Genomic DNA, 25,392 nt, shown 5'->3' with positions numbered 1-25,392 from the left:
GATACACAACCAGTGTTATGTCTCCAATCATTTATTCTCCCCCCGTCACTGATGGGGACACATGAAATGACTTGTTTTTCTTTTTTTCTGCAGCTATAGTGTGTTTGTAAGTGTAGAGTCTAATGGACTTTGGCTTCTGTGCTGTGTGACACACTGATGAGTGATCTGATCTCAGCCCAGCATCTTTAGAATTAAGGGGCTTGTGAGGAAACATCATACCATGTCATACCATGTCGAGCGCACTGACAGTGTTCTACATCAGAAGATACTTCACATAGCCAAGACACCAAAAACATGCTAGAAAGCTGTAACTTTTAACCCTCAAGATTCGCCAACTAAACCAGCGTGATCAAATCACATAGCAGATTCAAAACATCGCAGCACTGACACAGAGCCGCATGAAGCTTCAGTCGAATCAATATCTTCATCTTTTTTGTCGTATTGAGAAACAGGTGGGAAAAAACGTGGGATTCTGCTGATTGTGCTCTACACGCTGAATACAGTAAGGAGGTGTGGAGGAGGGAGAGAGAAATGGACAGAGATTGACATATATATATATAAGAGGGAAATGCAATGATAGTGATGTTCCTATTTGTCTTATTGAGTACATACACTGTTTTGAAGAGTTGCATAGCTATAAAGAAAATAAAATCTTGAACATGCTTATTTTTCAAACTGGTATTGTTTGATGTTTACAAACTACATTTACATTTTCCACGATGAAAATGCTTTGTTGAACATGTATGTGTTTTTTATGGCAAAAAACCCCAAATCTTTTTGTGTATTTTTGGTTCCATTTTGTCAAGGTGAAAATATTTTTGTCTCGTCTTATAATTTTGTGCTGTGAAAAAGATGCTAAACAATTTTTATGAGGTAAACTGTATATAAGTACAACTTCAAAAGCATAAAAAATGGCCAAATAGCCCGGGACTCCTCTGGGTCAATAATATAAAAACAATGTACATTGTTGTTACGTGCCAGGCAGTTGGCAAAGTGCTGTGTGTGTGTGTGTGTTGTCTTCCCCTTCCTGCTGTCTCTGCTTCTCCCCCTGTTTTCTCTACAGCTGAGATGGGAGTGGTTCCTTCCTCCACTAATAACAGCTTGTCCAACCAGCAGTGAGGGGGATCTACAAAAGGAGCACACCTGACAGTCTCCTTCTCTTTATTCTCTCTGACCTCAGCCTGTGTGCAGCACCACTGTGCATTTTGTTGTATTGTTATTAGAACAAACTTGTTTAAAGTGTAATGGTAGATGTGGTCACCCTTGTATTTATTTCTGTGAAGCTCATTTTTAGATAATCAGCGTAGGCTTTTTGTTTGTGGTTTGTTTAAGAGGTAGCAAGTAGTCAGGCCTAGTTTTGTTATATTTATTTCCTTTCCTTTGCAACTTCCTTTGTTAATTTTTCCCCTGTTAGGTTTTCACTTGATTTATAATTAAAATAAAAGACACCTTATTTGTCACATCTGCTCTGACTCCATCAGTTTATTGGTTGTTGTGTGTTACCGTCCTTCTTTAATCATAGTTCCATCCAGGGGACGTAACAATTATTAAAACATAAAAATATAATGTGCAATGTTTGTATAGCTTCCTATTCTAAAGGCGGCATGAATTCAAAAGGTTGAGTAGGTTGAGTGCAGATCAACCATCATGCATTAAAAGCAGTTTGAGTTGTAAAGACAGAATAAAGAATAGAGACTTTTACATTAGTCAGAAGGATAGAAAGTCCAAGTTAATGCTGATTCTTGCTGGATATGTAAAGTGGCATCTGCTTGCTAACTTTACCATAACTACATTAGCATCTTTTGAGGCGATAGTATGTAAAGATTGTATTTACAACAGCCCAAAAAATCATCATACTAGTCAACATGCTGCATACTGTTATGTAAATGAATTATTTATCTAGAAACTCCCTAACCGTTCTCATTGAATTCATCCATCCCTCATAACCTGAACTAAAATGTGTTTTGGCTGCATGGCACACAATTCCAACTGTGACTTCTCTCAAGAAGACAATCACTTTGAAATCAGTGATTTAAATGCAAGGCTTGTTTTCAAAACTTGTGTTTGTGACTTTGCTGGAGACAAATAACAACTGGGCTTAATATTCAGGCTTTAGGCATGAGATAATTATCTCACACTACTAATGTAGCCCCCTGGATAACTGGGAATGTTGCATTAGGGAATCAAAGACTCTGAGGCTTTTTCTTCATGCTGCCAGCACTGCTGTGTTATTAAAATTGTATTAATTTCTTTGCTGTAAAAATCCATCTTGCTGGTGAAACAGTGAAATCGGTGAGGAAAATTTGTAATACAACATCCTCACAGCCACTGTTTAACTGTTTTATTCAAAGATAATATATATGTATTAATCATATTAGGGCAGTCTCAAATTCAAGAATGTGACGTGGTCATTTTTGCAGATGATGATAATAATAATAATTAATTCACACAATAAGCAAAACAAATATTCTCTTATTAAAGTTGTCAGCCAGACAAACAATACAAATGTCAAATCAACAGTATTGAGACCTCATGCTCTGAGGTCCTAAGTCATCATGTCCCCGAGGTATTACCAAATGTCAGAGACAGAAACGCCTCTGGACACAATAATACCTACAACAAATCAGAGCAACGAAACATTTGACGTGCAACACAACCAGCAGGGCCAGTTGGTTAAGCTAAACTTTTAGCAATTTGTGTAATACGACAAAAAAAAGTTCTTATCAACAAACCGACAACAATTGAGTTGAGTTCTTTAGAGAAAATATATCAGTCTGTTGCAATTTATGATTAAACAAACCTCAGATGCTTGTGATTGGCCCAATGAGCCTTAGGCAGATGAAAATCAGTCTGAATAGACATGAACTTGCAGACTGGTCTGGTTTCCAGGATAATCAAGATCTGGTTTGCATTTGAGGCTACAGCTTTACAACTACGTTTTCATTTGACAACTGCATTTCAAACTAAAACGATATCTGTCCACAAGCGTTTTAGCGCCGTATCAGTTGTATTTCCTGTCCATACTTACACACCTGAAAATGTATATCACATGACTTCTCACATACACTGGGCATGCATGTGCCGCTGTGTACACAGGAATTGCCAAAATATTAGCTTATCTCATGTCTGTTTCTGCTCGTCCAGACTGAAACGCTTACGAAGCCATTATCAAAGTATGTCTTAGCTGTCAGTGTATCCTGTGATACTACCTATCTGGATTTCATTTAATGACGCATAAGACATTATTGGCACAACTCTGACATTAACCTGACCTCATCAAGCTCTACCCTCATTTTAGAATCAAATACAATTACAGTTAAAATTATAATTCATAATAATTTATAAAACCAAACAAGAACCTATATTATATAAAGGACTATATCGTCTAGAAATAAAGAAAGCATGTGGACAAGTGGCACGCAACAGCGCACACCCTGAGAGCATACTGTGTGTAATACCTGCTGGTATAATAACAGCAAAAAAAACTGATGCATTCCAGTTACCCAACAATTATGTCAATTGCAGCTGTTTACACCAGAATGTAGAACAGAATAAAGGCCTCCCAGACTGGGCTCAGCCATCCATTGCCAACATTCAGCACAGGATGCAAAAAGAACCATCTGTCCATCAAAGGTCTCCTCCATTATTAATTATTCATGACAGAGTCTCCAGCTAACTTCGGATTCATAGTTTTAGAGTTTTTCTGTTTTATAATGAATACATTTTTAGAAAGGAGCTTTTCTACAATAAAATGACTCAAACTTGTCAGCAAAGTTATGTGAACAAACCTAAATAATGTATATATAAAAAAATATTTTCTAACCTGTGAATCAAAGGATTGTTGTTTAAAGGAAAATATATTTCTACATGGTGTAGTTGTTGCTGTTGAAATAGAGAGGCGAGGAAAAAATCCATAATTGCAGTTAGTTAGTTTACGATGCGGTTTTAAAGGTTAGTTTCTTTTTTAGCCTTATCATGACTTTCTCGAATACTAATTGTTCCTTTTGCTTTTCGAACAAACTCATACCTCATGTTTCATCAGTATGTAATGAACCTCATCACATTGCCTAACCTTTTCTAACTGGTCTCTCTGACAACAAAACAACAAAACCTCCTTTTGAAGGTTTCTACTATGGTGCGGAACGATACATCATCAGTAACCAAATGTTGGCAGATATCATTGGTGTAGAGCCACAGTGCTCAAGTGTGTTATAATCACTGCTCATCACTGCATGAAGGATTGGAGACTGAAGGCACAATTCATTAAAGGTACAAATCTAAAACTAGAAACTCAGGACTAAATAACTCTGAATCCATTTGTGCGTGTCAATTTATTCCACTATCTAATTATCCTTTCCCACATTATTGTGCTCATGAAAAATACATTTTTCTTTTTTCCATAGCAAACCCAGTATAGTCCACTATATAGTGGGCTTGCCATTTTAGTGGTGTAGTGGTGTCTGAATGTTTCGTGTGAAATTTTGTATACCCTATATTGTGCACTCATTGTTTCCCTAAATGCATCATTAAAAATAGTGTACAACACACCAAGTGTATCACTAACCAAGCCATACATATACACAGGTATTTATATTTTCAAAGTTTAAGATCAACATTTTAAATTTATTGTGGGATTTCCCATCGGCCGTTGTTGTTGTTGCTGTATGTCCTAATGTTCCAACAATGGCATCTTTTCCGTGGAGAGTAAATGTGCCAAGCAGTGTTCGAAAGCGTTTTTTTCTTTTTATGATGAGCTCACTATACAAGACCCTATGTACTAAAGCAGGGGTTAGTGAATGAGTGAGTGATTTCGGACACAGACATTCAGCAATCTGAACAGTATTTATTCATCGGGGAGTAGGGTTTGGCAATCAAATTTTCCAATTGACTATTGTCAGCCCAACAACAGTCGATTGATGCTATAGTGCGCAGGAGTGTATGTGCATGCCACAGCGCAACAAGTGCCAATTCGTAAGTTATTTATAGAACTTTTCGAGGAGGCAGGCCATTATATTTGCAAAATAAATTGACAAATCGTCAAAACTGGTGACCAGACATATGTAAGTTCAGGATTCTCATTTTTTTTAAGCTCTGTTTTGATCTCCACCGATTCCTTAAGCTGCTGAGTGCTCTTCTTAGTTCACAAGCACATTAACTGTATTTCCTGTTTATTGCTGGGCTGGTGACACAGATGGGTTTTAGAGCTTTCATACTGAAAATAGATTGTGGGTAACTTGAGTGTGTAACATAGTCCTGTTGAGGGCTGAGAGTCTGTCCTGCTGTGTGCAGGAATAACCAGCATGTAGCCACAGCCAAGGTAAAGTGCTTGTTGCAAGAGGTAGCTAAGTTAATGTAGTTAAGTGTAAGCATAAGCTTAGGTATCATCATAATGATAACTGAAAAGGTGTGTGTGATATTTACTACCAAAGTCTTGTCCATGCACAGTACAGTTGAACTACAATCTGGAAAGTGACACATAGGAGTACACACTGCAGAGCTGAGAGGTGCCGGGTAGAGCTGGATGATAATTATCCGTGCGGCTTCTACCACTAGAGGCTCCTGTCAATTAATTTGTCCAGTCAGGTAATCCATAAAAATATTGATTACTGTAGCTATAAAGCTTCACAGTGCAGTAAGTAATGAAATAATCAGTTGCCATGTCATAACAATACTACAAGAAGGCCTGGGTTTTAACCTGTTATCCCTTACGTTCTATGGTTGAGGGCATTTTCATTAAAGAATCCCGTTCTGCACCGTCTACACCATCACTTTGCAGCTATGGCTGGATGAGAGGTCACTTTAGTGCACAAGAGCAAACCACTCTGAGATGTTGTTTGAGGATGGAGGGAAATAATCTCCTGTTTTAAAGCTGTGCAGCTGAACAATTGAAATTGAATTGTATTCTGGGTGGATTTCTCTCTCTTTGTGGTCCTTTCGAAAGTTAGTAACCTTTAGAAGTAGACCACTGCTCATGTAAAATTCAAACAGCCTTGAAGCAGGCTATATCTGTCAGTGTCTGTTTGTATCCAGTGCGCCATGTGCTCCTACCTGGGAGACAGGAACCGTGGACATTTTGACACGTTGTTGAAACAGCACACTCAGTATGCGGTTCTGCTGCTCCAGGTCAAACACACGGGTCCGCAGCTTCACACATTCTTCTTTCAAGTCCTGTAAACATCCCAAGGAACAGGAAAACAGACAGATCGTGTTGACTACCAAGATATTTCAGAGAACTACACATGCACCAGATGCTACTTCAACAGCTTGTCATTAGCATTTTAATGGCGTAGTCATTGTTTTGTAAGGCACAAGTAAACTTTTATTAATGGCTATAAAGTCATAAGTCAAGACCAACAAATTCCATTTTATTCCTCCACTGATCTGTGTTCATATTATTTTAGCTTTATGTGTCAATTGATTCATGGTCATCAAGTCTCATTTTGCTAGTGGCCCTGCATTGTTGCTGGTGTTATTTAGTTCTGTTTCCACACCTCCAATATCATTATATAGATTGTACTAATAAGTGATGCTGTGTTCACACCTAAGCAGTTGTAATTGCATTGGGTATTATGAAACAGTTGTCTTACTTGTATACTTACTCCAAATCTATTGTAAACCTTTCCAATGCATTCCAATGCAGACTTTTGGATTGAATTCAGGATTGTGAATTATTTGCTAACATAAACAACACGCCACATGTCTGACCTTGGCACCGACTGGTCTTTATGTGTGTTAATCAATCAATGTGTTGATGGCTGGGTCTCCTCACTTCAACCTCCCTTCGCTCATGTTACTCATACTGCTATCAACTTCACATCTGACTGTCCAGTCACCACACATCTGTCAGGACGTTGTTCTACCTACTGATACTTATGTTTTAGCAAACTACTAGTCAGTTTTCTCTCTGGACTCCCCCTGTTTTTTTCCCATCTAACCTCAGTTTGATAGTCTCCCTATGGCCTCAGCCATTCTTTTCCTTGCCATTTCTTAGAACATTAGCACATTTACACCCTGTTTCTATACAGTTACACTGCTAATATCATATGTAGCACAAATCAGGGTTTTTAGCAATCACAACAATTCAATTAGTTTATGTCTCTGGTTGGTTAGATCGATTCAAGTATGTTGTTTGGAAAATGAAGAGTTGAGTAATACATTTTTTTATTACAAGCTTATTAATATTTGGCCATAGGAGGAATTAAGTCATTCCAATGCTACAGTACATCTGAAGTCATGATTCATTGATATTTGTCTTTTTTGATTTTGTCAAGTCAATTCAAATCTGATCCATGTCTCAAGTGTGAGTCCACACCTTTGCATCAGAGTCTAAATTAGTAAAGAGGGTAAAATCCAACAGTTTGATGCTGCAGGGACACTTCACACCACCACCAAAACTAACCCCACAGGATTTTTTATTTTCTTCTACTTTGAAAGATAATGAGTCAAGAGATATCCTAATTTTTCTTGGTGACATACTGCTACTCATTATAATGAAAGCCATCATGTCTCTGACTGATTCGAATGGTGTTATGGACCAACAGTGTTTCAGTGCAGCAGAGACAAAGACAAACCTTCTGTGTGAGGAGGGCCTGAACCACCTGGTTAGCCACCTTGGAGAGATGCAGAGAAAGAGAAAGTAAAAATACATAAAAAATGTATTTTGAGGTCGGTCATTAGTTTTAGCAAGGAATCTCAGAAACTTCTTGAAAAGCAGATAGACTATAAATGAAAATGACCCAGTACAAACACCACCAGAGAGAGTCTAGAGGCATGTTCTAATCTGCGAGAACAAATTGACAGCATGTTGCATCACAAACCCAGATAGAGTGACATCACATCGAAGTTGCCTGCAGTTAATATATGTGACTTTGTCCTCATCACATAAATAAACCAAAATACTGTCAAAAAATCGGAACAAATGTCTTTCCTTTTATCGATACCATTTGCTTCCCATGGTGTAATTGGGATGAGAATGGTCAGACTTTTCTATCCTGTTCACGTATTTACAGAAAGCAGAAGATTTTCTGTTAAGTTTGTTTGTTTGTTTTTATGGCTAAAAACAAATCTGAAATGATGTCTCCACTGCTTATCTTGATTTCTGAAGTAGAAGCACACATTATACCTTGGTACGGAAATAATAACTACATTTCCACTTTTGTGTGCAGAAAAATGATTTCCCTGCACCTCTTTCATCCATCCATCAAAATGACTTGCCTCAGCTCATTCAGACCATGACATGAAGCCTTCTGAATGTGTTCCCCAAAGAAAGATTTGTGTATAATAAGACCAAAAAGCAGCAGAGGAGAAATGAATCCCTCTGCAGAAACTTCAGTCAGAAATTTCTGTCCTCTGCCAAAATATGTTAAATTCTTATAGGCAGCAGTCTCCATGGTAACAAGCCCATTAGTGAAGGTGAAAAAAAAGTGACAAATTTGAGAGGTTTTGCCAGTTGGAGGGAGATGGAGGAAAGATAAGAAAACTAATGGAGAGACAATCAAAAGTATTGCCAGGGAGAGAAGAGGGAAGGAGTGCATGTGATGTCTGTCTGAGCGGTGAGGACCGCTCCTGCAGCCCTCATTCTCAAATTGCCCAGGGCTCTTTGTCTGTCCGCTTCAATTAGAGATATACCCTTCTCTTGGCTTTCCTCCATGGACTTCACTAACACTATAGATAATAGTTGGGGTGTGTATGTGAGACTCTTAGCTTCAGAAGCTGGGGTCATCTCTGACTGAGGCCTGACCCCCAGATAACTTTGTCTTACTCCAAGAGTGAGATAAGTGAATTGATCCTATTGGTGATATGGACGGTTTTCATGATCAGAAGAAAAGAGAAGGTGGAGCAGAGAAGGAGAGAATCACAAAGAGAGAGAGACTGGAAAGTGTTTTGAGGACACTGAGACACACCTCATCCAGACAGCGTTCATACTGCTTCCTCTGATTGTCATTTTCAATCGACAGAGCCGAGTTCTCCGCCTGTGAAAACAAAACACACACAGATAAACTGCAGGAATTACTTTAGAATGCACTGCTGGAAGGTTTTCAAAGGTTTCATGTCAAATACTTGTCAAAAACTGGTAATTTCAGCAAAATCCTAAAGTTCAATAATATAATATGTCCTCTTATACAAGCAGACAGACAGACAGACAGGCAGATAGACAGGCAGGCAGGCAGATGGGCTGACAGATCCAGAGTGGGAGAGGGATTTGTGGGTTCTCTGGACAACGATGGTCCTAAATGAATCAAGCTTTACATTTGCAATATCCTGCAGAGCCTCACTGTGTCTGTAGGCCTCACTTGAGGTACTTAAGGGATAATTCAATTACTGACGCCGGTTTTGCCCGACAGGGAACAGAAAGCATTCTGGGAACTCAGAATGTGACTTTCCACCGAAGTGATCAATCCAATAAATCTGAAAAGCAGAGGCACCTGAGGTGTTTAGTTTTACTGACGTGCTGAGGGCAACTCTTCTGAACAACAGGTTCACAGAAAACCATAGAAGCTCAGATATGGGCAGGTTTCAAAGAAGAGCTGACCTCACACAGCTCAGCATCATCTTAACTGTAACCCCAGCTAGACAAATAGAGAACACAATTGCATTACATCAAGCAGTGTTTTCTGTTTAACTGTCAAATTCCACTGAAAATTATTTTTTAGTTAAGGGGGTGACAGGAGTCAGTGACTCCTCCTCTGTCAAAAAACCACAACAAGCTCAGTCTATTTTTTATTATGTATCTTCTCACTCGTGGTTGTTGGAGCAGATTTTTCATGGCAGATTACATGTGCGATGTGGTATGAAAGTACTTTCAAACTAAATGGAAAACCCTGTAATGTTTCTTTGGTTCAGCATCAAAGTTTTATTGCAAATGTGGATAAAATAAAGGCAGCCACCATGAAGAGGAAACTGCATGAAAACCACAGTTTGGGGCAACAGAGTAGACACGAAGATTTGTGTCATTTTAGGGGCCACTTTGTTCTAAATGATAATGAGAGACAGAGTGGCAGTCACACTTAGCTGGTAATTAAACCTACACAGTTAGTGTGGCATTATAAGGAAACAGAAAGCAGAAATAAAATATTTGAATTTGAAGGTTTTGATTTAATTTAATTTATTTGTCATTTCTTTTGTTTTAGTTTTTGTGTCCAACCACCCAACGTAGTCTTGTGAAACGGTTCATATGATCTCATCTCCCAGCATCTCTAGAGATGAAGGTGTGACACCCAGTGCCTTCTCTTGACATCTCCTCACGGGTAACACCACCTACACTAAAATCCTGGTGAACTGGTTTTTATTACCAGTGCAGAGCCTGTTCTAAACCTGCCTGTTTGGGATGGGATGTGTGCTTTGCCTGTGGTAATGCTCTGGAACACACTTCAGAATCATTCCTTGTCATTTGTGGGTCCTCCTCCAACAGGCCACAATATAAGGTCACTTTGTATTGTTTCCATGGTGGATGTTGAGTGCAAAGCTTTTAATAGAGTGAAGTTTGAATACGTTGTGTTCACTCTACTTGGTTTATCTGCAATGAAGATTTATTAGTTCATGTTTTTCATTAAATGAAACATGTTCACATGTGTGGCTTTTATATAACTTTGAATAATTTACTGAACTGGTGATATTTTTTCACACTGTATGTCGGTTATTTTGGTAGTTTGTTAAGCAATCAACACAATTTTACAACTTTTCAAACTTTTCAAAATACAAGTTCTGTTGGACAAACAATAGAATTATTAGGTAGATATTTTACAAGAGAGCACAATGATTATAGCATAGAAAACCAGTGGTCAAGACCAGAATTAGGTAAAATAGGATCCTACACATTTCTGTGCCTTGCCCTTAAAGTCATATAATAATTGGTTTTACTTATCAAAGAAAAAAAAAAAAGATGACAGTATTATTCGATAGATCAACATGAATAGATATGCAAATCACATCCAGTACTATAACTAAGAAAAAGGATAATAAGAAATAAATTTAACTCAGATTTTAGTTGCAAGTTTCTTCAGGTTTTGCGGTAGGCTACAGCAGATATAGCAGTGTGATCAATAATGGCTATATTAGACCATAACCAATCTCATTACCTTACCACAGAAGGTGTGACAGCGAGGCGTGCTGTACATTCACTGGAACACTGACTCCAAATGTTAACTACCCTGTCAGTATTTTAATTATCACCTCCTGGATACCAATAACTACTTTGTCTGCTGCGCCCCTGCTCCCAGGATCACTCTTCAACAAAATGGGCTTGCATTATCTGCAGTATTCCAAGATGATAGATGCATGATGAAACACTGATTGTACTTGTTTGTCATCTACATGTCCCACTGGTATTTTCAAATGAAGCCACATAGACCATGACGATATGAATGACACATGCCAGTGGTTAATTATCATTTGAGAGCTATTTTAAAGTAAAATGTGTCGATATCAATTGCATATTATATTACATATTTCATGTTCATGTATTCTTGAGGGATTCACATTTACCTCAGGCAGGTTTTGAATTATGCTTAGATCTTATTGATTTCCCTAATGATTTAAAGACAAGAATTTAGCATTTTAAGTCAACAAGACCCAATTGGATGCCATAAAAAAAAAGCAAGTCACAGCTGTAGCACAGAGCTCTGCAGTAGATTTCCACAACACGCCTGAATGTGTTGATGAAGCCCAGAAAAGAAAAACTATACTACTAGACTTCAATAGAGAGACAGATTTGGTCCACAGACCACAACATGCTGACCTTTGCTACAGAGTAATGTGATAATTAGTTTATTGATCAGTGTAACAGCTTGTCTGAGTCAAATGTTATGGAAGAACTAACACAAAAGCTTGCAGAGATGAAACTGATCTTCATGTAGCCAGCACAGCAATGTGCAGTCCATGGAAAAACAGCTATGTGTGCTGTCCTAATTCCAATTCTAACAGGTAAAATGCAGTTAAACATGTGCTACCCTCAATATATTGATCAGACATTTCAGGGGATAAAGGGAAAGGACGATGGGTGCAGGGAAATTAATGAGGGGGTGAGGAAAACTTTCTGGAAGTGTAAGAAGTGGACCATGCAATCCATTTCACCTCAAGGGCTCTGAGTCGCTCTAGCAGGGGATTGCTGTCCTTTGAATTTTCCTCAGATCCTCCGCTGGCCTCAGGCGAGGTGGGCATTTCTGCTGCTGTGGCTGTAGGACCCTCTAAACTGTCCTGCTGCTTCCACATTTCCTCCAGGAGTTTGTCCTGGAACACAGAGTGTGGATCAAAGATGTGTGTCTCAAAGTCACAAAGAAAGTAAATTCTCCATATCAAATAAAGCTCCAGTTAACAACGTTGAATACTGCATAAATAAGATTTCTACTTTGCTGCACTTCAAAGTTTTGCTGTATCACAACAAAGGGTTTATTTGATCCAGTCATAATAAAGTAAAACCCTTTGTAAAACAACTACCCCCCGTTTCAGTAGTTAGACACCAATAGGTCAATGCTTCCAGCTTTAACAAGTGTCCTGCATTTTACAATAAATTCTTAAGTAATGGCCAAAATAAATGATGGTATTCATTCCAGTAGCAGAAACAATCTGGCCTCTGTTTCTAATAGTCTTGATAAATTCAGAATTTAAGTCTTTCATTCCACTGTGTGGATGTGTGGATCTTAGTTGGTGTATGTTCAAGTGTTCAGTTAGTTATTTGGTGCTATAAAAACAGAGTAAAATGCTATGATTGACTGGCATGCACTTGGTCAGGCAGGTATAAAGGTAAATTATGTCACCAGCACAAGATTACTTTGTTTTTGTACAGTGGCAGGGAATGTGGAGGAGATATGTCTGCTGCTGAAAACACGTTACCCGAAAACATAGTGACAATGTAGCTCATGTGGTGAGAATGGAGCTTGTTCATTGGTGCAGTGTTTGTGTGTGTTGCCTCTTATCTCTTGTTTTTTTCCCTTGCTATTATTTGAATTCCTCACTCGATCTTTGGTCAGGTTTAGGCACCAAAACCACAGGATTGAGGAGGAAATGGAAATTCTTCTTTTGCATAGTAATCAGTTGACTTTATGTGTTCTCATGCTGGGTCACATCCACAGCTATAGCTCTTTGTAAGGTCAGTCTCACTGGCTCAAACGCTCAGACAAGCTGCATGTATATTTTATGCCTAGTGTGAAATGGCAGACAAAGTTTCCGAGTGGCTGGTGAAGGAAGCACAACATTTAACCAGCCAAAGAGAGACAGATCATTTACTCACACTGCAGGTCCACCGAGTCAAAGCCAAAGAAACTGTGAATTTTAGACTTCAGTTCAGTAGATGGGCAGAAAAATGATTCCAGTGGGATGCTATGTGTCTGCTCATTAATCTGAAGAACAGGAGTATGTAGGGGATTCATGAGACAATATCTTCTAACAGTTTAGAAGCTTTCCATAGTGATGCAGCCTCCGCTGGAGATGGTTGTGCTCGTAGTGGGAGAGGGTCAGATAGGATTTGTGTGTATTTGTGATTCTGCATTTGTTAGAAACGAATTAAATTGAAGCCTTGACTTCTCTCAGAGGTTCATGTGCCTTTCACTTTCATTTATTATTCATATTCAGGTTATTTTTAAACAGTTTTTTCCACAGACATCTGTTCATCAGGAACAGAACTCGTCTGCAGCAAGTCACATCATCATGATTGAGAACTGACACAACCACAACTCTTTAACCATCTGGCAGCATCGGGCAACATTAATATTTCAGTGCAAACCACAGGACATTTATTTAGTTTTAAATAGTTTATAAGTTTCATGCCTGTTTTCTGGAAGTTAGACGAAGACATGAAATTAAATGACACTGCAAAAATATGAAGGTAAATGCAAACTAGTCAGATCAATAAACAGACATGTTGTCACTATTGTCTTGAATCTAATTCGACATTACCAGCATGTATATGTACAGAGGCAGAAAACTCAGGCGAGCTAAGCTGATATGTGAGCCTTTTAGATTGAGATTTGCCTGTATAGAGGTCCTCTAATGGGTACTCTCATGTTCTGTTTGTTTAGATGACTTATTACAGTGTTTTACTGTGGAAAAGATCATTTCAGCTCTGTATTTTGTATGAATCATCAAGTGTCGTACATTTTGTGCTTGTCTTGTGTTTGACTTAACCCTGCAGGGGGAATTTGTTTGTATGAGACTAAGATGTTTAATGTGACTATTTGTAATTATGCATTATTTAGCACTTTGCATAATACACAATAAGAGCACCAAAAGTAACACAAAAAGACAACAGGAGGTATAGAAATGATATAAGACTGAGGCTTAGTTACATTAAGACCCATACCTAAACCTTGCTTAATGATTCATAAGTTCACACATTCATCAACATCTATAAAACTCATAAACCCACCAACCCCCAGAGCTGACCATCTGAAGTGTGTGTGACAGTGTGTACATCACTGTTTATACAGAGGGATTTATCTCCATCTGGAGACACAAAGTAGTTCTCCACAAAGTAAACTATTAAATTAAAGAAGTAACATTTGAGGTTAAATTATACGTCATACATGGAGTTTAGTAACAAGAATTTGAATGAGATATGTTATTATTTATGTAATGTAAATAGGTCAAGAAAAAAAAAGTTGTGAATGTTCTCTTGGACTTATTAAATAAATGCTCACTGTGATGAGGGTTCCCTACAATACACTTCCATGACTGGATATTTATTGAGATGCCTTTATGCTACAGTTTGTGAAACCATGCAACACCACAGCAGTCACTTTTGATCATTCTTCCCTTTTTTCTTTTTCGTCCCCTTTCTTCATTTTTTTACATACACATCACAGGGCATCTTCTCACATGGGTGAGTTGTCACATTGTTAATAACTTCACCTCTAGAGGGCGATACTTAAAAGTAGAATACTAGATTTGTGCAACTGCTTGGTCTGATGTCATATCCTGTCCAGGAAAAGCAAGGCACACTGTTCACTGGGATGAGCACTGATTTGACACATTTCACACTCAAAAGAAACCAAATTTAACTCGACATTTTATTGTAATAATCTCCTTGTCATTAAAAATCTAAATTCATTTGTATTGAGGAGATGTAATTGTAAATAAATGAGTGCAAAAAATAAATATTGCACTCTGCGACACAGTCTACAGTTTCACTTCCAAACAGAACCTTTATTTGCCAATTCTGAACAATTTTCAAAATGTGGAGAAAGGATTTCCCTTGATTCAAATTAAAATGAGGGCAAATATAATATATGTGTGTTTGTACCTTGTATGCTTTCATAAGGTCCAGTGGGTCCACCTTGGGGCCCTCCAGTGAGTCCTGGTTCTGAAGAAGTGTTCGCACCGTCTCCTCCATGCTGCATTCAAGACAAAAAGGTAAACTGTTCAGTGTATAGCCCACTGAATGGGAGTTGGCTGATTGTAAGTCCTAGAAATGCTTGAATATATCAATAAGGTTTATAGTTACCTTTCAAAATAAATAATCATCAGGGCTAATTACTATTTAAAAGCCATTTAAAGGCCCAACGTTAATTGACTTTGATAAACAAAATACCCAATAGACCCGGTGCAAAGCGGCAGCAAGTGCATAACTTCCTGTTTCCAACCAAACAGCAAATACACTTGTGTCTCAGCACCCATGGGTGTGTTGGTCTTAAAATTAAGTGTTTTGTGGACTCAAACACTTCAACCCACCTCTTGTGAGTGGTGAGTAGATAATGGGTGAATTTTTATATATAAATATAAGTCTGTTCAGTTCTTGTTAGTTCATACAGTACATGTATATCAATGTACATGTCAATCTCTTTGACTGACAGCTGATTCCAACCTTGTTTTGTATTTTAGAGGTGGGGATGCAACTTTTGTTTACATTGTTTATCATTGACTGAGCCTTTATGTCACTAATTATAACTTAATTGTGAAGTTAACAGTGTCTGCAGTACAACATGATTTTTCCAGCCCAGTGGACACAGTAATGAAATTGTTAATTGGATGCAGAGGTTGAGAACGAAGGGAGAGCGAAGCTGATAAACACGGTGATAGAGGTTCTGATGTTAAGGGGCATTTCACTTTGATAGACCACCTTCAGACTTCATCATTCCCATTGACTTGCATGAATATTCAACATCAGCACTGGATCAGCTCTCTGCGAGATGACCTGACCCACAGTGCTTAGACTTTTTCACATCTGTTCCCAATAATGCAATGCTGATTAGTGCCAGAAAGCAATTTAGGAATGGTAATTATTTGAGAACTGCTGTTCGCACACACCTCATCCACTGAATGAACAAGCAAATCTGCTGATAACATGTTATGTAGCTAGAAATATGAATTTATATAGCACTTTTCTAGTCTTGATGACCACTTAAAGCGCTTTACAGTACAGTTTTACATTCACCCATTTACACACACATTCATGCAGTGATTCTACGAGAACAGCACAGCCATCAGGCAATTTGGGGTTGAGTATCTTGCCCAAAGACACCTCGGCATGCCGAATGGGGAAGACTGGGATTGAAGGACGACCTGCTCTACCCCCTGAGCCGGAGCCACCCCCATTAATGGTGTATTACACTGTACACAATATGCTTTGTGTCAAGATTTAATCGGAGGATAAAGAAAAAGAAAATTTAGCTGGGGGCAGCGGAAATTAAATGTGAACACATGGACATTTTATGATCTTACAAAGATGATATAATCAAAGACTTTTGTAAAGAAACATTACCATTCATTTAGCCTTGTTTTGGCCTCTGCTAACACCTGAGGGAAATGTCTGGCTCTTAAGCTGTTAGAAGCACCAGCTAGTAGCTAACTTTGTCTGTATTGTTCATGTAAAAAAAATGTGCAGCTTCAGTTTTCCAATTTGAATTACCTGATGCAAATTAAATGGGTTAATTTTCAAACATGCTTAAAAGTCAAGTAGACAACAGACATATAATAGCTTTACATTAGTCTTCAGAACAGCCATAATATTGAAGTCGATGTTTGCTCAAATTGTTTCCTGTGTATCAGTGTATTCTTGTCTGGTGATTGTTTTTCCGCCAAGCTGTGCATGCTTGATAGATGCAGTCATGACATTTAGCCCCGTCACTCCCAGAGCAGCATTTTCCTGTTGGATTTGTAAAGAACAGCCATTAGCACTAGCTGCTGACTGTGAGCACACGACTGGCATTCCTGCCCCAAGTCCCTGCCGCTGACCTGAAACGAGCCCGGCCAAACTGAAAACAGCCAGTGAGGTGATCTCCAGAACAAGGCATCATTTGATTTGAATATGTTTTGTAAGTCTGGGGGTCACTCACGCTGAAAGTGCCTGCACTTACACAGCTGTGACAGAAGCACTTATGGTCTGAATGTGTACACCAGATAAAACATTGTAAAACTTTGAATTTATGATAGACCTCATGTGAAAGGCCTCCTGCAGAAACTACTGTGCAATGGAGTCAATGGCTGTAGTTTGTGGATGTGGAGATGGCACATGATAATTCTTGAAAAGATAAAACAATAAACATTTTCATGTAAATGTTAAGAGTTGATTTTGTGAGCTTACTCTAACTGGACATCAATCAATTATTTTGCTTTGTCATTTTGTCATGTGAAAATGTTTCTATTTATAGTGTTACATTTATACTAATCAAAATGAAGAAATACATTGTACTTATTTTTTCTGCTATGACAGAAAAAAATAATGCAGATACCTGCATTAATGTTATAGAAACTTTTGGTTTCAAATGAAAGTGTCAATACTGTAATTTGTTTGCCCCAATATCTAACCCCTAACCCTCACATAGTTGTAATATTACTTCAGATTGGACACCAGAGTCTGATCTGAGCTGTTTCTAATGACCATATCAGTAGTTTCAGTACTTCCTACTGGACTCTGCATCACAATATATTAACCAACCAGTGAAAAATTCACTTTGGCCATTTCTGAAAATGACAGCATCTATGAGAGGCAGCTAGCACTAGCTTGACCCGCTCCTTTGTGTAGTAATGCATGATGAAAATAAGTGAGAGTTGCTGATGACTCAGCAGGAACTGAAATAACATTAAAGAATGTTCAGTGGGAGTTATTGCTAACATTAGCACAAGCTTGCAAACCTCTATTATCTGTGTTAAATACAAACTTAACACAAAGGGTTCGCTCAATTCCTACTGTTATAAAGGGGGTGTGACCCAGTCAGTGGAGCACCACTGTAATTGACAGCGCGTCGTAATGTCAGTACTTGAATGTAAGTCAACAGCTGTCATGGGAATTGCACACCCAGAGGCTTAGAGGTGGTACTTGTTTATCCCCAAAAGGTTTTCATCCTCTTTTGGAATGTGAAAATGTTGAGCACAGTGGCTCTAGCTTTTTTTTCACATTTTTGACTGCAATTTTATTAAAAAATTAACAGCTATACTTTTTTTTTTCTTCTGTTCGGTCAAAAAACTATTTTTAAAATTACATGAGAAAATGTTAATTTACATATTGATCATAACAAAACAGGGCAAAACTGTAAAGGATTTTTCATTTAAGAATAAAATAAAAAATGTAACTGTGTTTTAATGTGCCAATTCCACCAAAAACCAAAACATTCAATTCTAACGAACTAATTACATTTAAGCAATTCTTAGGATCAAACCACATTAAAGCATTGTTTTAACGTGTTATGGTTATGTTGATCTTAGGAAATAATATAATAATATATGAATAATAATAATTCACAGAAGTAGTGCAGAAAGGGTAATTTTGTGAATACACTTAATTTAAGTAAAATGAGAGACTAACCTAAAAAACCTACAGAAAAATTTAGGATTAACACATAAAACACACAGATTCATTTTAATTTTTAAATTTCCAAAATAAAACCATGGCTCTGTTTTAAGTAAAGTCACACAAGTCCACCTGATTCCTCTCAACATGCATGTCATTCTCTGTAATATTTATCTATTGCCTCCACGTTTCCCCCAGTTGGTCATCACTTACCCCATGTTGTTTTCCCACCGATGCTGCTCATTTGAAATGAGTCTAACCTCAGTCTGCTCAGTTCACATCGTTTTGTGTTTGTAATTGGGCAGTGAGGGGAAAGTGGGTCTCTGCAGGTCTCTCTGTGGACCATGAGGAACGTAATGTGCAGCTGAGTGAAAAGGGGAAAAACAAGCCGTGCACTGTCCATGCCATCCCAGTCTCATGACTGGCCTGCCAGCAGACACGTATGCAGTCTGATTGTCTCTCTGTGTTAAACGTCACTTCAGGATCGCTGCTGCATGAACACTGGATTTTTGTCTTTGCATTGACAAAAAGACAATGTAGTATCACATTGAAACTACCCAAGTCTTCTCATGTCAAATAGCCCATTCCAAAAAAAACCTGACTCAAGTGTTGAGTTTCAAACCTTTATTTTAATTAATGTGAATACTACTCAGCTGTGAGTGTTAATTGAGGCTTAATTAATGTGATAAGTAACACCTGTTGATGTTAATTTATGATTAATTAGTGTTATTAGTAACACCTGTGTTGTTAAATGAGCCCTAATAAATGTGTAAATAAATAATGAATGAATGAATTATGAAACAGAGAAGATCCTATGAGACACAACAAGATTAGATTGATTTAAAGTAACTAGAGGGTGTGATTTAAACAAAACATGTTACTCAGTTGAAACACTGAACCACTATTTTTTTAGGTAAATGTTTACTTGTGTGGGGCTTTTTAATAATTACAGGCCTATGTTTCTCTACAGTTGACTGACACCATCTACTAATTTGCAAGAAGAAGGAAAATAAATGTCTCCTTTTTTTAAATACTGTGCAGAAGTTCTATTATTGTCTCCTTGGCAGGGCTGAATTAAAACACAGTCACAAATCATTGGAACCTCATCTCAAACTTCACTGAGCATATGCAGAATGGATGAAAGCTGGATCATGAGGCTGCAATGTAACAGTTGGCTGGACATAATGCTGGTTATTATTTCCCTTTATCACATCCTGAGAGGGGAAATCAATACGATGGAACGCAGCAGTAGTGTTTCACTGCAGAGGTACGGACACTTTATCTCAAGATGTTTGGTATTTGCTTGCATTGCTGTTGGGTGATTTTGGTCATTGAGTTGTGGCCACTGCTTTTTTATCCATTACTTATTATTATCTAACCTATGAGACACTATGACAGGGGGGAAACTTTCTGAAACAATGTGCCTCACAGAAAAAATTCCGCCATGGCCTAACAGACTAAATTCATTCAAGCAGCACCAATGTTAGAGCCGCCCCCTGATCCAGATCCACACCAGAATTCAATGGGTCCTTTGACCCATACCACACCCTTCCAACATGTTTAATGGTAATCAGTTCAGTTTTTTTTTTTGTATAATCTTTCTTACAAGCATACAAATCAACCAACAAACAAAGGGACAGGGGTAAAAACATCATGGTGGTAACAATGATCTAATGATCTTATCTAATTTGTATGAGTGTAAATCACAGGATATTTACAACACTGCCTACAGTATACAGTTTATATCACCAACTAGGTCATATATATATATCACCAAGCTTAAAGTAGCTGTATCAACAGCAAGCCAGACATTATCACTATCTTGTGAAATGGATAATCCTCTTATCAGTTTAGCTCCAAGTTTCATTATGTATGTTGCACATTAGCTATTTCCGACCACTGTTGCCCAAAGCCATCAAAAGATAACAGTGATTATTTGTGAATACAAAAAAGAAGGGTTGTTCTGAATGAGCCCCTCATTTGGCCTTCAAATCACATTTACTATAGAACTGTTATACTTATTCCTAGCTAGTCCCGCCTTATTGCAGATATACTGGTATCTGTCGGTATGTTGCAGCACAAAACTGATGCACCAGTTTGTCAAGTTTATTTTTTTATTTTAATTTGAAATAGAATGTACTTCTTTGATAACTAAATTTAGTTTCTCCGATAACATGTCTTTGATTTAAAGGTCAAAAATGTAAAATGGGCCTGTTTTTCATTGCTTGTTTTCAACAATTAAAAGATGCAGCAGAACCATGCTGTGTGTTCATGGATTCCTTCTTCAGTTCAAAATCTGGTGCTTACCTCACTCATAATGCAACTGGCGAAGCAGCGGCTTGATCAGAGATTTGGGTCTGTTATGCCAGTGAAACATGCTCGACACAAGTTGGGCTGAGGAGTGTGCTACACAAAACTTCTTTCTAAGCTAAATCCATCAGTGCTCCCTGAGGCCTGTAACATCTATAGTCAGGATTTAGTAAAGATATCAGCATGCTGTGGTGAAGGTGCTACCTGGAGAAGTGCTGCTGCAGTGTCACCATCTGCTGCCAACCCTGCTGAGACTTGTCCCTCTCCCTTCTCTCCACGCCCAGATGTTGTTTGCTCTCCAGCTGGGGATTATTATTATGGATCAGTCTCTGCAGCGTCGCTGTAGGGGAGAGGAGTAAACAGTTAGTTTGTTGTTAATCTTGCATATCATAATCCCACTGAAGATTTCACACCTACAGTGCATCTGTTCAATCCTGTAACCCCCTCTATAATAGCACACTGTGTAAGCAAATGTACTTGTTTGGAAATAAGCAGGACCAGCGTGCAGCCTCTCCTCACGTCTCTTCACTCCACCTCACATACACTGGTTTTGAAATAGTGTCCCGATCTGTGCTATCCCCACAGCTGACACCTTGAGTTAGACAAACTCCCTTCTTATGACATTTAAACAGTGGCCTGAGGTGAACTGTCACTTTGGAACCAAATACTTCTATCTAAAAAAAGAGTCAAGGAAGCGCTCACAGGTTAATATTACAATAGCTATTTTACCTTGTGGCTGGTCCTTTGGGTGTTCTGTGCCACGTATTCAATTTTATTTTCCACATATTGCTATGGCCTGTTCATTGTATTGTCTGTACAACGTCCTGATTACCCCGACAATAGTATGCTAATAACTCTCAATAAATGGCCATGCTTGTTCTATCTGTGCTTTGTATCAGCTTAATGGGAATGTTCACTAGGAAAAACTATCTTCTTCTTTGGTATAAGAGATATAAAGTGTCCAGTAGAATTGTCTGTCAGTTTTGTTTTTTTTTTCATTTCTTACAAGCTATGGTTCCAGCCCTTTCGCAACCAGTTTGGCTTCTTGTGACTCACTTTAACCATCACACACAATTACTTCTACTCCACTATGCTGAGCTGCAGCAACAAGCTGTTGAATTACATGAAGGCTTGCTTGATACAAAGTGCAGATTTTACAACTACTCCGATTTTTGTCTGTATGAATTTTGCTCTCATGCTGTTTTTGAATCATGTTCACAGCAAAGTCAGAACACTGTGCATGAACTGATACAACTTAGAATAAACCCACATCAGTTTTGACTGCTGCCACCACCGTGTTCTCACATTTAGACCTGTCTCAGACTTCTTGACATCAGAGCAGGTGAACAGCGGGTATCACAAATGACATTAGCAGTGGCTACCTTCTAAACCTTTTTGATACAGACAGCAGACTTTTGTAGCAGGAAAAGCTCAATTCTATTAATCCATGCCAGTGAGCAAATATGCACAATACCAGGGCCCTGGAACTAGCTCACCTAAATGGAATGTAGTCATTGATAATGTTATCGTGATGTTATCATGTGCTTTTGCTGCCATGACGTGCCAAAATATCTGCTGGGACAAAGGTCTGTTGTCCCAGTAAGCGATGACAGTCAGCCAGTATGACAACACCACAGAAATGAAGCAGTAATCAGGCCGTTATTAATGTAATTATTTACACTGGGTTTGTCAGGTTCCAGTATCCTGGAAGAGGGAAAACCAAATGGAACTAAACTAGCACTGTCATAACTGTGATAAAGGGCTTTCCAAAAGCACAGGGCCACCATTTTGATGTCAAAAATGAAGTGAAATGTCAAATCTCATCAGGTGAAATATTCTAGCACTGAAAAATAAAGTACCAAGTCGAACTAATACAACACACGATGTAATCTTCTCTTTTCATTGTAGATGTCCAACTACTAAGTTAAACTAGATCAAGTGTTCAACTCTGCCCACAATGTCACACTTACTCATGTTCCCAATGAACGTTATTATGTGTTCATGAAGTGATTGAAATGCTCGTTTTTCAGTGGAGCAACACGGAAGTCAACACACACACCCACACATACAGGTTTCAGCAGTTATCCTTATTGGGACTTTGCTTTGACTTCCATTCATTGTGGATAGCCTAACCAAAACCCTTTGCCTAATCTTAATAGGACTTTAGGACTGAGCTTTGGTCCCCATGAGGTCTGCTGCTACTGACAAGGTCAGTGTTCATGCTGGAAAAGGTCATAAAAAGGTAACACAATTGACTATACACACACACACACACACACACACACACACAGACAACAACAACATTTCCACTCCCTTTGTACTTCAGGGTCACTACAATAGTCAGGATCATTCAATTAATTTAGTTTTTTTGATTGTCACTCCTGATCTGAGGACTGGTTCAAACATGAAAAAAATGTCAGTGTCGACAGAGTTTGCAGTGATGGACAAAGTGAAGATAACCCTGAACCATCCTTCCTACCGGGACATTACTAATACATTTTTAAAATTCCATTAAAGATAGAAATGTATCTCTATCTATTATGTTATTTTGTAGAATGAGTTAAATCTGCTCTTTTTTCATTGTCTCTGTCCTTCAGCCCAGTCGAGCATGTACACACAGTGAATAATAGCAGGTTGACACACAGCTGAACAAAAAGATTCTCTGTGCAATAGAGACAAAGTCAGGGACAAACCCATTAAAGCAACACATAGTGTTGGTAGTCTAAAATGAGCTGATAGAGTTGGATTGGTCTCTGCAAATGTTTCCCAGGCTTTTTGGGTGTTGAATTTTTGATAGTAAAAATAATTGAGGGACGTGGTGGATGTAAAATGTGATTCAGCACTGCCCTCTACAGGTGTAAGCAGATCACTACCACTGTGAAGCAGTTGGATGTAGGACCGTACCATACACTTTAATCATAAATCATAAATTGAAAGTTTTGTTTTTACTGGAAATTGGCTGTGCTGGTGTCAAGTAGGCAGAGGAAGATTGTGCAATGAATAACTTCAGTAAACCTGTAAAATACTACTTACATTGCATATCATCACAAATACCCATGTACTTGTTTTTATATCCTGGACAAATCAAAATACATTCAAAAGACAGACTTGTGTGTCTCCCTTTGCATTGATGCTAGACATGCAACAAACAGGCAGAATGTAAACTATCCAATGACAAAAGCACATGGCAGCAATTATTCTTTAGACACGTTGATGGAGTTGGGTACAGACCAGTCCAGAGAAACATTTTTGGATTCTTCAAATTTAGTGCAATAACACTTCCAGGCCTGAGTGAGGAAACTGATTTCCGAACCCTCAGTTACACCTACAACACAGACTGACTTGCATATAGTGTGTTTTCCTCTTTACTAACAGCCAATCCTTCTTTGTGTGTATTATTTGCATTAACTGTTGGTGGTAAGTGGCATGGGCTTTTTCTATTCTAAAGATATTTCACATTTTTTACATTTTACACATTTTCTTGCCAAGAAAAGAAGTTTGTTCACTAGTCCCATGAAATGGCTATGAAGGCTTTTGATCATAAATTACAAATTGCTCCTGTTTTTTTTGCACTTACTTCTTCCAGGTTGTCATTATTCTTTCTGGAGTGCATTTTATATATTTGCTGCAGCAAAGTTTGTTTGATTTGCAGGATCATTTAGAATTTTGTCCAGCATTCTGCTTATTCCATCTCTTGACCAGGTCCTCCAAAAGGTCATGGCACAGATTGTAATTACACTACACTGGCTCTCCAAGAAATTCTGAATCCAATTCCAAGTCTTTGTGCTCACCTACAGAGCTGTTATTGGTCAGAATGCTGCCTACACTGGGCATCTTCTGTTTGCAGCAGGTCTCTACAGCAGGTCTCTACAGTCTCCTGGTCACTGACTGTGGCTCGAGGCCGGGCCTCCTAAACTTTGGAAAATCTTACTCTAAGGATTTAAGATCTGTGGACACTTCGAGAAAGCAGCTCCAGATGTACTTGTTTAGGTTTGGCTTTCTGTATATTTAAAGTTTCAGTGTGTAAGATTCAGCTGAAGGGATCTATTGGCAGAAACTGAATATAAAATAATCCTAGCGATGTTTTCACTAGTGTGTTTCATCTAAATTGTACAAATTGTTGTTTTCTTTAACCTAGAATGTTCCCTTTATATTTAAATACTTTATATTAACATCTGGAGCTGGTCCTCTCTACAGAGGCTGCCATGTTTTTTACAGTAGCCCAGACTGGACAAGCTAAACACCTTTTGAGTTTTATGACAACTGAAGGCTACCACAGGTTCTCCTTCATGTTTGGAAGGAGAGGGTGAGGTGAGGGGTATTCAGCTGCAACATGACACTTCACCACTAAGAGTCACTAA

At 38.3% G+C, this 25,392-nt stretch overlaps 1 protein-coding gene across 6 annotated transcripts in view; it reads right to left on the bottom strand.

Moving 5' to 3' along the window:
- The window catches only part of LOC118120427 (nck-associated protein 5), a 64,766-nt gene that overhangs the window by 27,216 nt on the left and 12,158 nt on the right, over nucleotides 1–25,392 (bottom strand). For 5 of the 6 annotated variants that reach the window (XM_035175323.2, XM_035175324.2, XM_035175325.2 and 2 more), the window contains exons 2-7: nucleotides 21,236–21,371; nucleotides 15,236–15,326; nucleotides 12,073–12,228; nucleotides 8,904–8,972; nucleotides 7,572–7,610; nucleotides 6,049–6,168 (exon numbers count right to left, since the gene is read on the bottom strand). In XM_035175323.2, coding sequence (XP_035031214.1) covers nucleotides 6,049–6,168; nucleotides 7,572–7,610; nucleotides 8,904–8,972; nucleotides 12,073–12,228; nucleotides 15,236–15,326; nucleotides 21,236–21,264 — 504 coding nt within the window. In that variant the 5' untranslated portion in view covers nucleotides 21,265–21,371. Of the gene's footprint in view, nucleotides 1–6,048; nucleotides 6,169–7,571; nucleotides 7,611–8,903; nucleotides 8,973–12,072; nucleotides 12,229–15,235; nucleotides 15,327–18,934; nucleotides 19,071–21,235; nucleotides 21,372–25,392 lie in introns of those variants that run through there. The other variant, XM_035175321.1, reaches the window with a different exon arrangement.

The sequence above is a fragment of the Hippoglossus stenolepis genome, chromosome 13 (assembly GCF_022539355.2).
Source record: "Hippoglossus stenolepis isolate QCI-W04-F060 chromosome 13, HSTE1.2, whole genome shotgun sequence".
NCBI classification, from domain to species: domain Eukaryota; kingdom Metazoa; phylum Chordata; class Actinopteri; order Pleuronectiformes; family Pleuronectidae; genus Hippoglossus; species Hippoglossus stenolepis.
This window is presented reverse-complemented; position numbering and strand designations above follow the sequence as displayed.